At 44.6% G+C, this 18269-nt stretch overlaps 2 protein-coding genes across 10 annotated transcripts in view; both read right to left on the bottom strand.

The window, feature by feature from the left end:
- The window catches only part of rasgrp3 (RAS guanyl releasing protein 3 (calcium and DAG-regulated)), a 54859-nt gene extending 47768 nt beyond the window's left edge, over positions 1-7091 (bottom strand). Inside the window, exon 1 of one of the 4 annotated variants that reach the window (XM_071481579.1) lies at positions 6873-7091. The gene's annotated coding sequence lies outside the window, so the exon portion shown is untranslated. The remainder of the gene's footprint in view (positions 1-6872) is intronic. The other 3 variants (XM_071481580.1, XM_071481577.1, XM_071481575.1) reach the window with 3 other exon arrangements.
- A 3111-nt stretch (positions 7092-10202) lies between these two features.
- Positions 10203-18269, bottom strand: part of ltbp1 (latent transforming growth factor beta binding protein 1) — a 116229-nt gene continuing 108162 nt past the window's right edge. For all 6 annotated transcript variants that reach the window (XM_071481568.1, XM_071481570.1, XM_071481572.1 and 3 more), the window contains 8 exons: positions 18025-18186; positions 17435-17524; positions 17108-17236; positions 15509-15649; positions 15049-15225; positions 14772-14927; positions 13473-13622; positions 10203-13386 (listed from right to left, as the gene is read on the bottom strand). In XM_071481568.1, the coding sequence (XP_071337669.1) occupies positions 13214-13386; positions 13473-13622; positions 14772-14927; positions 15049-15225; positions 15509-15649; positions 17108-17236; positions 17435-17524; positions 18025-18186 (1178 nt within the window). In that variant the 3' untranslated portion in view covers positions 10203-13213. The remainder of the gene's footprint in view (positions 13387-13472; positions 13623-14771; positions 14928-15048; positions 15226-15508; positions 15650-17107; positions 17237-17434; positions 17525-18024; positions 18187-18269) is intronic.

Raw genomic sequence — 18269 nt, 5'->3', positions numbered from 1 at the left:
GGTACTCGAGGTTCTTGTGATCCGTCCAGACGAGAAAAGGCTGCTCAGCCCCCTCCAACCAGTGTCTCCACTCCTCCAGTGCTACCTTTATAGCAAGCAGCTCGCGGTTGCCGACATCGTAATTCCTCTCAGAGGCCGACAGCTTGCGGGAAAGAAAGGCACAGGGATGTAATTTATTGTCCTTAACTGACCTCTGAGAGAGAACAGCTCCCACCCCCACATCAGAGGCATCCACCTCCACCACAAACTGCAGGCTGGGATCCGGCAGCTTGAGGATGGGAGCCGAGGTGAAGCTGGTCTTTAGCTTCTGGAAGGCGAGCTCAGCCCGGGGGTTCCACTGGAAGTTACACTTAGAAGAGGTCAGTGCATGAAGGGGGGCAGCAACAGAACTAAAATTTCTGATGAACTTCCTATAGAAATTAGCAAACCCCAGGAATCGTTGAACCTCCTTACGGCTTGTGGGAGTAGGCCAGTCAACAACAGCATTGACCTTTATGGGATCCATTCTGACCTCCCCCTCTGACACGATGAACCCCAGGAAAGACACAGAGGGCACATGAAATTCACACTTCACAGCTTTGACAAAGAGTTGGTGCTGGAGGAGGCGCTGGAGGACCCGCCGGACGTGCTGAACATGAGTCTGCTCATCAGGGGAAAAGATCAAGATGTCGTCAAGGTACACAAAAACAAATTCATTAAGCATGTCCCGAAGAACATCATTCACCAGGGCCTGGAAGACAGCAGGGGCATTTGTTAGTCCAAAAGGCATGACCAGGTACTCATAATGACCACTGGGAGTGTTAAATGCTGTCTTCCATTCATCCCCCTCCCTTATTCTAACTAGATGATAGGCATTTCTTAAGTCCAGCTTGGTGAAAACCTTAGCACCTTTTAGCTGTTCAAAGGCAGTGGAAATTAAAGGGAGGGGGTACCTGTTGCGACTGGTGATCTCATTGAGTCCTCTGTAGTCAATGCAGGGTCGCAGGGTTTTATCCTTCTTCTCTACAAAGAAGAACCCAGCGCCAGCAGGAGAGGAGGAAGGCCGAATAATCCCTGCAGCCAGGGATTCCTTGATGTACTTTTCCATGGCCTGAGTCTCAGGAGCAGACAGTGAGTACAGCCGACCCTTGGGTGGGAAGGTACCAGGGAGCAGATTAATGGCGCAGTCATAGGGCCTGTGCGGGGGCAAAGAAGCAGCCCGGGCCTTACTGAAAACCTCCTTCAGGTCGTGGTAGCAGGTGGGAACCCCGGAAAGGTCGGGAAACTCTGAGTCTGGGCTGGAAGGGTTGAGAGAATGAAACTCTGACGGATGAGGCTGAGAGGGTGAAAAACAGTCCTTTTCACAAGCCTTACCCCATGAAATGACCTGTCCAGTTTTCCAGTCAATATGAGGACTGTGGAGTGTGAGCCAGGGATATCCTAAGATCAGAGGGTGCTGAGGAGCTTTAACGACATGAAAACTGGTTCTTTCCGTGTGGGAGTCAGGAAAGGACAGGTGCAGTGACTGAGTGCGATGGGTTACCTTACATAGATGCCTGCCGTCCAAAGCGCTGGCATCCAAGGGCCGGTTGAGACGGAAGGTCTTGAGGCCCAGCTTCCTGACAAGACTAAAATCCATTAGGTTAGCATCAGAACCAGAGTCAACTAAAACTGGGTGTTTAAGAGTACACATAGGGGAGGTTAGATGCACAAGAGGTTGCAAACGAGAGGGATTGGAAACAGTCAACATATGGCTCACTAATGCCTTCACCTTGACTGGTGAACCCGATCCTTTTAACGGGCAGAAGGCGATGAAGTGGCCCAGTTGACCGCAGTAAATGCAGCGTCCCTCTGAAACTCGTCGCAGGCGTTCCTCAGGAGTCAGGCGGGTTCGGCCAAGCTGCATAGGTTCCTCCATAGCGGAGGGGAGCGCAGAGGTAGAGTCGGCAGGAGGTGTGCGTCGCCAGGAAGGAAAGGAAGAAGAGTCTCCAGCTTGCTGCCTCCGCTGGTTCTGCGGGGAACTGCCGGGTCTGGTTCGGTCTCTCTCCCTTTCATACAGGCGCTTGTCGATCTTAATAGCCAGAGCGATAAGGGAATCCAGCTCTGCGGGAAGGTCGGGGGGGGCTAACTGGTCCTTGAGAATGTCAGACAGTCCATCAAGAAATGCATCAAACAAGGCTGGTTGGTTCCACTCACTCTCTGCTGCTAGAGTGCGGAACTCAATGGCGTAATCAGAGACCCTCTTTTTACCCTGTCGCAGTCTAACCAGAGCTCGGGCTGCCTCCCGCCCCGGAGCTGTCTGCTGGAATATCTGGGTGAAGGTCTTGGAGAACAGCGACAGAGAATTGCAAATAGGCGATTTCCGACTCCACTCGGCCGTCGCCCAGGCCTCCGCTCTCCCAGTCAGGTGAGAAATGATGTATGCAATCCTTGAGCGATCAGAGGGAAAGGCAGCAGCCTGAAGCTCAAAGTGCAAATCACACTGGGTTAAAAAAGTTCTGCAATCACCGGAGTCTCCGGAGAAGCGCTCGGGTCTGGAAAGATGGAGAGGCAAAGACGGAGTAGCAGGCGTAGGAAAAGCAGCATCGGGCCCAGCTCCCGCTGGCGCCGTCGGTGTTGAATCGGCTGAAGCCGGCGGGTTCTGCATCCTCTGCATATTATCAACGAGAAGACTGATCTGAGTTCCGAAAGCTGTCAGGAGGGACTCCTGACGATTAGTCAGCTCCTTCATTTCATGGCGAAGGAGGCTGATTTGTTCGTCTTGGCTGTGGATCTTGCAGACCTGTGCCTGGAGCATGGCGCGCACTGCGTCTGAATCTGCTGAGTCCATGTTTTGGCCAGTTCGTACTGTCAGGGCTGAACAATGGCTCGGACTCAGATGCAGATTGACACAGTAAGCGAGTTCACAATGTCCTTTAATCAGGCAAAAGTCGGTACACTGGAGATCAGTCCGCGGAGCAAAGGTATCAAAATCGGTGGGCAAAGGCAGGGTCAAAAACCAAAAACTAGACAAGACACGAGTAAGGCACACGGGGAATAAAGGCTGGAACGTAGTCATACAGAACTAGACGAACTGGCACAGAAGGGAGGGAACACAGAGACTAAATACTCAGGGAGAGGGAAGACAATGAGACACAGGTGCAGCACATTAGGGCAGGGCAGGTAATCACACAAGGGGAGGACACATGAGGGCAGGAAGTGAGGAACCTGAAACGAGAAAAGAGGTGAGTCTCAAAATAAAACAGGAAGTACAAGACAACACACTAGGGGAAACAAAAAAGGGAACTCAGCTATCCAGCTGAGGCATGACAGCTCAAAGTACTCTATTTGGATGATCTAATCGTTTTTGGAAAGACATTGGAAGAAGAGAGAAGAGAGACTCCTCAAAGTTCTTCATAGACTCTAAGAGGTAATGTTCAAGATTTCCCTTGAGAAATGCCAGTTCTGTCAAACAAAGGTCAAATATGTGGGACACATAGTATCAGCTGAAGGCGTCGCAGCAGACCCAGCAAAGATCGAGGCTGTCACTAAATGGCTTCAGCCCACAAATCTAAAGACCTTGCGACCCTCTCTGGGGTTTTGTGGGTATTATCTATGATTTATCCACAACTACTCATCCATTGTCTGCCTATTGACGGATCTCACCAAAGGGTACGCCCCCACCCAGCATGGGAAAAAACCAAAAAAGGGACAAAGTGATGAAAGAGATCCATTTGGAGCCAAGTGGGACCAGGCATGCAGTGAAGCATTCGAAAAAAATAAAACATTGCTTCACAAATGCCACAGTTTTGGCTTTTGCTGACCGCAGAAAACATGTTGCATGTGGATGCCAGTCTTAGATGGACTTGGCACTGTTCCAAACCAGGAACACCCAGAGGGACTGAGACCAGTTGCATTCTGCAGTTGGAAATTGAGTTCTTCGGAAAATAACTATCCAATTCATCAGCTGGAATTTCTGTCCCTTAAGTGGGCAGTGGTTGAGAAATTCCACGATTGTTTCTATGGAGCTTGCTTCACTGTGCACACGGACAACAATCCACTAACATACGTCCTTACCTCAGCAAGACTTAATGCTACAGGGCATCGTTGACTGTCGGATTTGTCATTGTATGATTTGACATTATCTACTGACCTGGCCAAGACTACATTGACGCTGACCTGTTGTCAAGACAGGAACCAAAGGAAGGGCTGAGTGGCAGAGTATCTCTCAAGCTGGTGTTAAGTCGATATGCCAGCGAGTCAGTTTCCTTGGCTCCTCTGGAGACTCTTCCAGTTATGTGGAACAGCTTGGAGCTCCTCCTGATTGCATTCTTGATGTATATGGTTTTCCAACATGCTTGCAGCTTAACACACTAGGACAAATGTCCAAACAGGAGTTGATGGTAGCTCAAGTTCAAGATTCCCTGAACAATCCATGCTTTTAAGTGTGGTATACGGCCAGATGATGTAAAGTCCAATCCAGAGATGCTGTCATTGAAAAGGGAAATAAGTAAGTTGGTCATGAGGAATGGGCTACTCCACTGTGTCAGTATAAGTCACACAGGAGAGAAAACACACCAGCTGGTGTTACCTGCCAAATTTAGGCCAGCAGTGCTGAAGTCTATGCCTGATGACTTAGGTCATTTAGGAGCAGAGAGGACTAATGACGTGCTCAGAAGTAGGTTCTTCTGGCCAAAGATGGTGTTATTTCTTTGGTTAGAAAAATATAATTATATCATAAAGAAATGTTTATGTCAGTTTGCTCAAGGTCATAAGTTTACTACAGTATGGTAACTGTTTAACGATTTTATTGTTTGGTACAAGGGTAATGAGAACAAAACATAATAATCAGGGTGTTACAGCTCATCAGATGTGGTTAAAGAGACTCAAAAGTGTAAAGGCAGAAGAAAACAGGATAATCTTCACTTAAGTATTCTTAAAGAACCTACAGTATACCTGATTTAGGTATAGGTTCGGTTATATGTATTAATCAAACCTGAAGTTCATTTGTCAGTCTGACTCTGTCCACTCTGATAGGATTCATGTGGAGTTGTATTACTGAGGGTCTTCGCCTGCAAGATGTTCAACACTATCTCATACTTTTATTACTCTTGGTACTTCAGTTCTTGTCGTTGCTAATTCTGTTAGCCTGAGGTGGCTTTAGACAACCTTACCTCATTCAGCTGAGCTCATTGAAGAGAACAGCAGAGCAGAACTCAGTATATTTTCTGCCTTTAATATTAAATTTAAATTAAATAATTAAAATGCAGCAGCCTATGACACAGTGAACCACCTCATCCTGCTGTCTGTACTTTCCAACATGGACATCTTGGGCAAAGCCCTTTCTTGGTTTGAATCCTTCAGTGTGTCATGCTGAGGACAAACATCCTTATCCCACCCTCCCCTGCTGGGGTGCCCCAAGGATCAATATTGAGACCCCTTCTTTTTGCTATATACACCACCTCCTTGACACATTTATCCACTCACATGACTTCTCATATCACTGCCATGCAGACAACACCCAATTATACCTGTTGTTCTCACCATACGACCCCACGGTCTCTGTGACATATCCACATGGATTTTTCAATTTGTAACACACAAAAATGAGACAATAGCAAAATAATTTAAACTGACACTCACAGAGCAAAACCTCACGTCTGCACAACTCTATAAACATACTTTCACTTTGAACTCAATTTGTAATTCAACATGACACTTTTTGCAGTACACTACACACAGTTTTCTACCCAAGACACAGCAATCTGACATAAAGTCTCTAGTTGCCATTTGAAAACACTGCTATTCAAAATGCAGTACACATGCACAGTTGACCAAACAACTGACTGCTTAACCGTCAACTCATCAATCAACAGAGAAGGAGGATGAGTGAGAGGAGGAGAAAGAGTGAGAGGAGGAGGAAGAGCTGGAGGGGGGTTGTAGAAGAGCACATCTTTCTAATCCAGTCTAGGCAATGTTATTTAACCATGTTGTGAAGCATGTGCTGAAAGTGAGTCGAGGCTCCAGTCATCATCAACATGAGCTGGTTTCCTGTTTCCTCTGTCATCCAGACATCTACACTGACCAGTTACTATATTTTTGGTTTGTCTAAAGACCATGATTTAATGGTGGAATGGGTCAAATGTTGAGTGAGGCTCAAGAAGAAGCAATATTAGCAAAATAATTACATAACACAGTTTTCAATAACATCAAGTCAGTCTGTCCACCTTGCCCTGTATTCTACATTGAAACCAACATGAAGCAGCTTTACATGATCCCTTTTGAAAGCAATCCTGAAAGAAGCATTTGATTGATTGATTGATTGATTGATTGATTGATTGATTGATTGATTGATTGGTTGGTTATGGATGAAAATAAGCAGCAGAACTCTCCTTATTCAGAACTATGATGAAGAGACTACCTATGACTGAGCACAACAGTGTGTTGTTGGTTGGACAATAATGTGGTGATATGAATGAAGTGTGAGCCATTTGGTTCTTTGGTTAAGTGTTTATATAGTTTTGATTGCAGTGCTTCATTTTGCAGGATATATGGGGTGTTTTGTACTTTGTCTGGCTTTGTGAAAATGAGCCTGTTTTCAAAATGGTGCTTAAGCAATTGTAAAAAAACTGTAAATCGATGTAGAATTTAGACCTTCCACCAGGTCTCCAACGGCACTGAAGCTTCACTGATCCACCTCACTGACAGATGGATACAGATACTGTTTTTGGTCATTATATGTTTGACACCTTCAAAAACAGACAAACTTCACCAACAAAAAAAAGTTCATACCTCATCACAACTTCAGCAGGAATACACACCTGACGACACCCCCATGTGTTGTGATTCACAGCCGAATATAAATGAATTAATTTATCACTTTAGAGTTGAGATAAAGTTAAAGGTGGACTTACCTCACTGTGATCCAGAACAGCTGTACCTCCAGGTGGTCCCTGCTACAAACCATGATCCTGTCACATCAGAGGTCATCAGGATCAACACTGACACACAACTCTGACACACAACATATTGCATTGAAGAGCTGCAGGTGAACTTTGTCTTCAATAACTTCCACATACACTCTCCCTCCCTTTCACTCTCTCTCTCTTGCTCTCTCTCTCTCTCTCTCTCTCTCTCACACACACACACACACACAAGAGTCTATAAATAGATTCTGAGTTTACTGGAAACTAAGGATGGTGAGCAGCAGCTCTGCAAATATCACTGAGTCTTGTTACAGAAAGAAAAAGAGGCTGGTCCAGCTTCAGTTCATTATAATAACATTAGAACACATTAGGTCGAGTATAACACTGGACACAGGTAAAGGATGGAGAAGACACAGAGGTTTACAGCTGTGAAACACTGTCTCACTCCTTAAGCCTTATCAACTCTTTGTGAGGTTAAATATAGAGACAGGAGCTGACAGAGCACTCTCACTATGAAGTCCATTTACAAACTGCCCTGGAGCTTTTGATTGTATCACTTGATCTTCCTCAACAGATGGAGTTTAAGCCAATGTCCCAATTCGGAGAGAGCCCCCACCTGCTGAAGAACGTGATATGATTGAGAGCTGCAGAACAGCTACTAAATGGGAGGCAGTGTTGGTCGGTTGGTTGTGATGGTCATGGTCCACACAGGATGGACCGGGTTACTGTGGTGATGCCCTGACTCTGTCTCTAGCGCCACCAGCAGGTAGACAGTGTGGATCTTTAGTGAGATATCAGTTTTGGCTCGATCACTGTTCCCCCACAGGATGTGTTACAGAGGTCACTGATAAATCAGTAAAACCATCTGATTCATCCATTCACTGTGATCACTTCTTGCAGATGGTTGAAGGACTGGGGCTGAACCAAGAAACTAAACACAACCAACTGTGTTAATGAATCTTACTTTTCATCCAGCTCCATTAACAACAGAGGTGGGGGATCTGATGATTTTGTATCATGGACGATCTCACTCTGTCTTCTGATCTACTTCAGATCAATCCTTCAGATCGCCTCATTGAAAGTTTCTATATTTAATATTAAAAGTTCAGTCTCTGCCAACCAGACCATGTTAATTGTTAAACAGCTAGCTACTAACAGACCATGTTAACTATTAAACAGCTAGCTGCTAACTAGTCCATGTTAACTGTTAAACAGCAGAGGAGGCTTTCCTACCACATAAGTTTAGTGACATATATGAAACCTTGAATTAAAAGTTAAAACTTCAATAAAACTTTTTTTTTTTTGCTTAAAAATTAAAAATTTCTAAAATTTAAATGCTAAAACATTAAAAATTCTATGACTGTTATTATCATTTGACTGTTTTTGGAGGGAAAACAGAGAGTGTTATTAGACTGAAGTGATCTTGTACTGGGTTGATATTAAGCTAACGGATAAAAATGAGCTGCATAATCAGGCAGACATCACATCCGCACCTACTTAGAAGACAGTAAGTGTTTCATACTATTGTCGCTGCCTGTAATCCGTTATCTTCTATATAGAGGATCTTTGGAGACAGTGGTCCTTGTTCTGGCTCTGCAGGCTCAGTGAGTTTGTACCAGTTCTCCATCAGAGCAGAACAAGAACCACAGTCACCAGCTGCAGTCCAAAACAGTGGAGTTACAGTCCGTCCACGGGACCAGAGACCCATGTTGAGTGTGTCAGGTCTGTCTGACTGGTCCACTGCAGGCAGCTCTAAACGTATTACTACATCAACACAGTTTAAGCTTGAAACTCTGAAGTTGCAGAACAGTAAAAACCACAAATCCTGCCAGGACCAAACATGACTTATATGTATCCTAATTGATCATACTGATACCATACTGTAGCAAAAACACAAAGTGAGACAAAATCATGTGCTGAGTGATCAGAAGGTCAGAAAGTCATTCTTCTGTTGATCCTTCAAAGAATAAAGACACAATACATAAGAGTAAAATGTAATGACTGGGTTATATTCAACAAAGATTAAATTGTATTAAAGGAGCTATTTGTACATTTTGCTATTGCTACATAGCTAACATTAGCATCAACAGCTCTTTACTTACCAGCCTCACCAAGAGTATTAGCCATCGTTGTGTTTATAACACGAGAGGTTATAATACGTCCTCTGAGCAGCCACTTCTTCAGCCTGGACACCCTGACTGGGCTGGGACTAGTTGGTTAGCATGCTAACTTTTATTAGTAGAAGAAAAGAAGTGATAGAAATAGAAGCGAAACTAGAGGGTTTCATTCAGCCTTGATGCTGAACTCACATTTCTTCTCAACTGGTAAGTAAACAGCTGCTAATGCTAACATTAGCTATGTAGCATTAGCATGACTTACAATTAGCTCTTTTAAAGATGCTCACTTCCATAATAATTTTACACTAGCAACAGTGTAGCAGTGTAGCAGTATGTGTGATGTGTTCATTGGTGTGTGTGATCACAGACTGAACTGATGATAATAAAGAGAAACAGTTGTGTTAGATGTGATCACATTCTCATCATTTTACTTTTATTATTTTAATCTAAAAAAAATCCACTGACGAACCAACAGTCTGGTTTTTGATTAACAGTCTAAACTGTGAACTGACAGGAAGCTCAGTAACCAAACTGTGGCCAGCTGGTTGCCATGGGGACCACGTACACACTAACTCACCTTTACCCACCCTGTCTCTAGTTTTCAGATCTTCTTCTATCTATCTTTTCTACATATTTATGTGAACTGTTCAGACCCACACTGCTCACTACACTCACACCTGAGGTAATTATTTATTAGTAACTGACATGATCCCGGAACAGAGACCTCAGGGTGATGGGTTTTTGGTTTAACTAAAAGCCACTGACAATGAAAACACAAACACTGGGCACAGTGAAGACACACTGGCACCTTCCTCAAGGTTTTATAAAGGTCGCACACAACACACAACACACACAACACAACACGTAATACAGTGACCTGAGGTTAAACACAACATCTGTCATTGAATGGCCAGTCCACCACTAAGGACACAGGGCCATGTCCATGACAATAACCTTCAGGTCTGGACTCTCAATAGAGCAAGAGCAGCTCAGCTGTTTGTGATTGTCTCATCAGATTTGATTTAAATGAAATGTTTCTGTTACAGCACCTGGCCACCAGAGCTGAACCACTCAGGTGTCAGACACATAGAACACAACTGAGACCTGGACCCCACCCTCAGGTCCACAACATGCACTCAAATTTTCCCACAATGCAATACTTCACCTTTGATGTGAAAATGAAAGTGACAGACAGTCTGAGTTAAATATCACAATTTGTGGTTTAATACCAAGGGGTTTCATGTACATTGTAATATGAATTCATAGAAAAAGCTATTTATTCATGTACAAATTACAAATACATCAGCTGTTTCCTCCGCTCTTCTGTTTAAATGTACACAAGTTTCTTCTCTCCCATCGCTGTCCCGTAGCAGCTTTGCCACCTGGCAAGACTTGGCAGTGAAATGTAGTTAAGAGAAACACAAAAAAATAAAACACAATTCATCTCAGTCGTCTCAACACAGACACGGAGAGGAGGGAAAACCAGTCTGTTAGCTGTGTGTGTCTTCTGTCCCAGACCACAAGCAGGTTCATGTTTTTACTGCTCTTACAACACAAAGAGGAAATCCTACAGAAAGCAGAGTGGGCTAGTGACAGAGGGATGGCGAAGGAGGAAGAGGAGGAGCAAACAGCTGGCCTCTTCACAGAATTAAATATCCACAATCAGTTTGACTGGGTACAAAATGCAACTGGATCCCCCAGCACAAGTCCTTAGGGTTTGTCAATTTGTTAAATGAGCAAAACGGCCTCGTGTAACAGTGAAAACTCCACTTAAAGACAAAATGAGAAACAAACTTAGAAAAGCAACAGACAAAACATACATTTTATACAATTCTGTGTTTCTGTCCCACGATACGGTCGACACCAGAGAGGAGAGTTCATCTTCATCTCAAGTAAAGGACTGTTTCATTAGTGTGAATCTTATACAGTGCAGAATATATGGGCTTGATTAAGTACGTGTGTGTGTGTGTGTGTGTGTGTGTGTGTGTGTGTGTGTGTGTGTGTGTGTGTGTGTGTGTGTGTGTGTATGTGTGTGTTGTATTTCTATACTTTTAAGGACCACACGTCCTCTCAGGATCAAAGAGGTTCAGCTTCATCTCAGTATTTAAACCATCATTAAACATAATGTAAACTCTTCAAGGCCTCCATCAGATGTTGAACTAAGTGACTCAGGTAGGATAACAGGTAACTTTAAATTTCTATACAGTCTACAGGTAGATTTCCATGTGTTTCTGATTATAAAGCAGGTCTAAGTTCTATATTAATACTGTGAAAGTATCAAAGCCTCAGTCCACAGAGAAATGCACACAGCCTGTATTCAGACACTGAGCCTTAAAACCAGCCGTCAGGACTTCTGGAACTTTGTGATGTCACAACAAAGCAGTCACCACTCTCAGCCAATCAGAGGAGAGGCTCACAGCCTCTCCTCTGATTGTCTGACTGACCTGTTGTTACTAGAGCTCCAGAGAGAAGCCTGAGAGAGGAGATGTAAAATTACACTGAGATGGTTTTTTGGTTCTTAAAACCACAAATATATACTTTTCATTTGAATCAGTTCAACGTTACAATTTATCTAAGTCTTTGGTTGTTGTGTCTTCCTTACTGCACTACATTTATCGTTCACTGAGATGTTAATGCTCTACATCAGAAATCTGTACTGGATGAAAAATGTGTCTGTGACACATTCACTACTTCTTCCAAATGATTCTCATGGATGTGTGAGCACAGGTGGAACATTGATGGTTATTGATGGACTCAGTAATGTTCAATAACAGCCACCAGCCTCACTCTGTAACCACGTCCTCATAAATCTCCTGTTTGTGATCTGAACCAGTTTCTGTTGTCCTCACCCTCCTGTGTTGTGTGTGCTCCAGTCAAGTTTACCTGTTGTCAGGTGAGTGGGCGGACCCTCAGAGTGATCCAGGACACGTTTTCATTGACACTGCTACAAGAATGTGGCCACATGTGGCCCAGAGCCCTCTGAATGTGGACTGAGTGATGCATCCTGGGTGTGTTCACACCTGAAAGCTGTCCACTCATGATCAGATCACCTGAGCTGGATGAAAACACCAGGTCTGAACAGGTCTGAACCGGTCTGAACAGGTACAGACAGGTCTGAACAGATCTGGACAGGTCTGAACCAGTCCGAAGAGGTCTGAACAGATCTGAATAAGTCTGAACAGGTCTTAATTGATCCAGCTCTCGATGCAACCTGCTAACAGCTTGTGTATCATTTATGCCTGTGAACATAACCCTGAGCACCTCCAAAACATGAATGAACTACACTCAGTACTGTGCCTGAATACCTCCTGTGCAGACTCACATGGAGCTTTGCAGCTTCAGTTTCTGCTCTGCTAAAATGCTAACATGCTGATATTCTACATGAATTTCTGCATTTTGTTCTCCACAAAGTGGCAGCTTCTGTCTTCTGTCAGTCGCAGCTGAAGGAAAATACAGTGATTCACTTTGTTTCTAAAAGAGAGGAAAGTTGATACCACTCTCATGTCCTGGGGTGAGGATGTGGTTAGCCTAGTTTAGCATAAAGCCTGGACAGTTGTTTCCTCCAGCTTCCAGTCTTGTACCAAGCTAGGCTAATTACTAGCTCCCCCCACAGAACAGACACATGAGATCTCATCTATGTGTCAGAGAGATGTCAATCAGCACGTCCCCAAACACTGACTCCTTCAACGAGGACAGTCACAGTGTCGACAGTGTGGTTGGTGGAAAGTCAATGAAAATGAACATTCTCAGGTTTTAGGCCTTAACATTAGAAAAACTTTAAAATATTTAGGTTTATTTCAAAATGTCCATGTTGGAAAACCACTAAAATGAAAAAGTATAACAACTATAATACACCAGGAGAAGAATAAAACCATCCACAGTGATGCAAGAGGGGAATACAGGAGTGAGTTAGAGTACTGACAGTGGTGAACTGATCTGGATCATGATTAAATTATAGAATAAGATCAGGATCAGGTTCATTCAAAGACAAGGTTCAGGTTTTGGACCTTTGGTTTAGATCATAGTCTCTGCTGTGAGGGATTCTGGGATTTGTGCTGCTGGACACTAACCAGACCAGGACCTGGTCTCTGAGGTGGGGTTGAGGATCTGGAAGTGACTGAATGTAGTTAGTGGACGTCCTCACAAGTATAGTAATACAAGCTTGTGCGTGTGTTTGTGTGTCTGTTGTCGCCCCCTAGTGTCTGTCCATGCTCACTGTGTGTGTGTTGATGTCTGGTGCGTTGCGCCCTCCACACAGTAGTTGGGTTTGTCAGAGGCCGTGAACCCCGGCAGACACACACACTGGTAGGAGCCCACGGTGTTGATGCACTTTGCGTTTTTACACAGCGACATGCGACTGTTGAGTTCTGAGCACTCGTTCACATCTGTGGACAGAGGAGGGAGGGAGTCGCATCAGAAACACTGTTAGTGTCTCTTTGTCTTAGTTGTGTGTCACCTGTGTGTGTCTTACCAATGCAGGCCATGCGGGACATGTCCAAGGTGTATCCGTCAAAGCAGTCGCAGGTGTACCCTTCCTGAACCCGGACACAGCGGCCATTCTCACAGCCGTTCAGGATCCCACACTCCTCCGCCCGCAGACCCTCAAAGGCCCTGTACGGATCTGCAGCAGAGAGTCCACCGCTCAGATGTCAACACAACACACCTCTGATAAAAACACCTGGAGGACACAGCATCAGGCTCCGCGTCGAACCTGCTGATTCAGTTGACTCAGCACCAACAGGTGCTGCTCAAAAACCTTCAGCACACGATCATCAACATCTGTGTCCCAATCATGAGTGTGGGTCAGTAAGTGTCAACATGAAGACAGGATTCATATGTTTTATGATCATGTTGGAGGCTGCAGCTGTCTAACTGCACCATGTGACACTGACAGGTGACAGGTGTTTCTATCAGTGAGGGTAAATTCACCTTTTCATTCCAACCAGAGGAGACATGCTGACGTCTTTGAGGTTTCAATAGAAAATCTTAGTTATTAATAAAAATAATAGTAAAAGAGGCTTTAAAATGAAAGTTTTTACAACTTTTTTTGATAAAAGTAAATATGTCAGTGGACCACTGATGTTTTCTTCACGTATTATTTTTTATAGTGTTTATTTTTAGAGGCCTGTGTCCTGCTGTGACCTGAGATAAATGAACCACACCATCAGCAGCAAAATGGATGTATCTCACACAGTGAACCAGACAGACTCAGAATCACTGGACGAGGCAAAATGAAAAATATTCAGTCTGTTTTCCTGTTACTCTCATGAAGTTTTGTCTTCTCTTTGTCTGTTATAAAATCTTTGAGAGGAAAATGACCCAAGAACAGAAACATCTCATCCAGATCTTCATGCACTTTTGAAAAGATCAGAAAATAATCAACAGTCAGAACGACTGAGTGTCTTACATCGTCCTGTCACCAAACCTCTGATAGAAAACCGATTCACCATGAAGATTTCACCGTTTCAGTTGAATTTCAATGAGCCACATTCACATCAACTGTCTGTGCCTCATTCTACACTGTATTTATTGTCTGTGTGGCTTTAACTTCCAACCACTGGTTTATTTATTTTATGTTATTATCTAAAGACTTCAACTTACTGAAGAATCAGATAAAACAAGAGGACAGAGGAGGAGCTACCACTAGCTACACTACCAGGGTTACCTCTGTAGTTCTGAACCTCGGCCATGTCACCTACAAGAACTATGTTCTTCGTAAAGACCTGGTCCAGTTGTAGAAAAGTCCTGTGTTCAGTGCACAAATACTCACGCTCCTCGTTATAGAAGGGCAGGATGGCCTGCTGCTCAGGTGACGGCGAATAGTCTGTCACTTCATATTCATGGACCGGGCCAGCAGCAAGGGCGTCGTGACCATACCGCCGCCGCCCGCCCCCCAGAGGAAGGTTACACATGGCAGCGTAGTCCTCTAAGAGACACAGAGAGGAAGGAGTGATGTAATGATAACACCAATAATCAATAATGTCACAGGTGAGAGGAGGAGGCTCCAGTCAATGACCTGGAGTGAGGACAGTGACTGTGGTGTGTACCTGTGTGTCTGGGGGGGCACAGGGCACATTCCATGCCCCAGGCCTCTCCGTACAGGCAGCAGCACTCTGTGTATGTGGTCTTCCTGTTGAGACCCAGTGGCTCGGTGCAGGTCCTGGTCTCTGTGACCGTCTGCCAGCAGATCCCCTGGTAGTCCACCTGCTCCATCTCGTGGGGCTCTGTGGACACACACTGCATTACAACACACACAAACACACACACACACTAGCTGGTGTTCACTGCATTACAATTATTTTTTTCAGAGCCTCTTTTCCAGATTTTAAAGAGATGAGGTGGTTGTGAAACTGTTGGCCTGAGATGTTCCAGTTGTGATGATGAGGAGACGAGGTTTGAACTGGTCACACTTGTTGTGGCCTCACAACAAGTCAAACACTGTGCGAGACCTCTCCAAGCAGAGGAAGGTCTGAGCAGCATTGAGCGGTTACACACATGTTCTCTTACCGACCGCCTCGGGCAGGGGCACGCAGCGGTTACTGCTGGGGTCCAGCACCATGGGGTGTGTACAGAAACACATGTACGAGCCGTCTGTGTTCACACACTGTCCACCGACACACATCGACTCGTCCACACACTCGTCGATGTCTACAGAACAGAACAACACAAAATAACAGAAGTATTTATGGTTTTCTCATTATCTTAGTCTTACACTTAAGGAATCACTTAAAGTCCGTTAAACCTTAGTGATCAGAGTAAATAAAACCCTAAAGTTTCCTCTGACTCATCTGACCTCAGCATGAGGTTGTGTGTTTGCATGAGTTCATGGTGACAGATGAAGAACATGAACTTATCAAAAGTGTTCCTCCACCTGCAGTCACTGTACGATTTATTCACTCTCCTCAGTTGAGCTTGTCCAGCTCCCTTATTATTAATCATCATTACTGATCTATGGTTTCATGTCACATAATCTTTCTGGTCAGGTATAGTGTAGGTGTTTGATGTGCCGGGTCACATGATGAGCACTGTTTAAACTCTCTGACCGTCTGATGAACCACAGGAGGATAAGGTAGCAGTGACTACTTTAGTGTTACCAGCTTCACAAAGGGAGAATAGGTATCACAAGCGCTAATGGAAGCAAACAACTGGTCTCCATGGAAACAGTTAGCCTGTAAAATCTCTTTCACTGCTGCAAATCACTTAACTTTTTTCCTTAACTAAGGAAACATTTAAAGAGATTCTGTGTAACTCCCTCAGCTAAGGACAAATTAAACCTTAAGTGTCAGAGCTAAGTAGAAACCTTAAGGGGTTTTGTGATTTGATGTTTGCAGATTCTGCTTCAGTGTTTCTACATTTTCTTCATCATTGCTGGTTTTGCACTTTCCAGACTTTCCAGACAGCCGTTGTTCTCTGTGAGTCCAGCCTTTATGTGCACGAATGCTAATGCTAACGTTAATGCTGCAGGTCTTAGTCTCATTCTGCAGGATCTTTCCAGGCAGGTGTGCAGAATCTTTTTTGAAATAATAATTTCTAACTCAAGGTTGACTTACTAGCTTTTTTCCAGAGCTTTCTACTACATCTCATGGTCTTCACAGTCACGTTTTTTCCCCCTTCCTGAGTGAGTATAGTCTGTGTTGCCTCCAAATGATGGTACTTTACTGAAATTATCTACACTCAAATTCCACTTACTCTGTTTTTCTGGAGCAGTTGAAATCTGTGGGAAAAGCTCTTTGTCTCATTCTCCTGTCACCTCCATGTTTACAAGTTAAGTGAGCTCAGGTGAGAGGTCCTCAAAGTGCTATGAGGACAGTGAGATGTGCTTGAAATCTCTGGAAAAAGCCAGTGAGTTGACTTCAGTACTGTTCCCAGGGTGAAGACACTCAGTTTCACCCAGTTACTCTGACTCTGTGTGAAACCTTTAGACGACTCTGGTCCTGTTTAAATCTGGGTAGAGTCTCACATACTCCTGCAGGTCTTCAGGTCACAGCTGTAATTTAGATTACAGATGTTTATGATCAGATCATCAGGGTTGTTTAAGAGGCAAACGAGGAAGCACAGGGTTACTCTCTGTCACTCACACACATACATACACACACACACCCTGACCTCTGCACTCCAGTCTGGCAGGGTCGTAGTCCTGCCCGGTCTTGCAGTAACACTCATAGCTGCCCACAGTGTCCAGACAGAAGCCTCCTTTACACACCTCCTCCCCAAACAGAGAACATTCATCTGCATCTGGAAACAGGAAGTGGAAACAGGACAGGTCTTAGTCTTAGAAACTGTGTCCGCAGACACAGGTGTGACGTGAACAGGTGTGATAACTACACAGAACTACACCTTCATGCTTCATGTAAAGTAACATTTTAAACTGATGTCACACACTGTAGATTCAGCTGTGGGACAGGAAGTCATGTGGGAGGACCCTGGTCTCACCTGTGTAGCTGTCAGCAGTGGGAGCTCCGTACAGAGAGTCCGTACTGGGGATAAAGCCTCTGCCAGATGGACACATCTGGTTAAACTGGTCTGAGGGGACAGAAAACAAACATGGAGGTTAAAGTCACACTCTGTAACTTCAGAGGTCTCCTCCTCTCCACAACAAACAGAGAAGCTGATTAGAACCAGTACAAACACTGAAAAACAGTTTCACATTTAAATTCAGTGATTGGTCGATGCTCTTCAGTGACACAGGAAGTCTCTGATTGGCTGGAGCTGAGCTGTCTATCATTTCCTCAGCTTGTTCCTTTGATAACTTCAGATCCAGATGTCCAATGACTAAAATCCATCTGGTTCAAATATAGAGCTGAAAACCACCAAGGTGGAAAAAGAGGATCTTAAACATGAGACTTCAAACTTCCAACATGCACAGAGACACCAGGACAGATGTTTGAGGGTCTACATCCAACTTCTTCAGCACCGGGACCTGGTCTACAGTAGATAACCCTGTCTGTTCTGGTCCTGGAGTCTGAGCTCAAAGATACTGCCGTCGCTCTGACTCTCTCTCTGTCTCTGACCCTCTAACTCACCTGTGCCATTGACGGGACAGGGGTACACCTCACAGTTGTCACCCCAGCCAGCTCCCAGCGTGCAGCAGCACTCCTGCAGGGTGACATGGCTGGTGAGCACGCTCTCACACAGGTTCTCGTCGTTGAGGTGGTAGTAACACTCCTTGCGCTCCACTGATGATACTGAAACCAGGAGAACATGGATCAGAGGGGAGGTGGGGCTGGTTCAGCCTGGTGGGAGTCACTCATGTGAGACAGTCCCCAGT

The sequence above is a fragment of the Trachinotus anak genome, unplaced genomic scaffold (assembly GCF_046630095.1).
Source record: "Trachinotus anak isolate AG129_WGS33_773 ecotype Australia unplaced genomic scaffold, CSIRO_AGI_Tana_v1 ptg000007l, whole genome shotgun sequence".
Lineage (NCBI taxonomy): Eukaryota > Metazoa > Chordata > Actinopteri > Carangiformes > Carangidae > Trachinotus > Trachinotus anak.
Note: the sequence above shows the minus strand (reverse complement) of the source record. Positions and strands in the feature narration are given on the sequence as shown.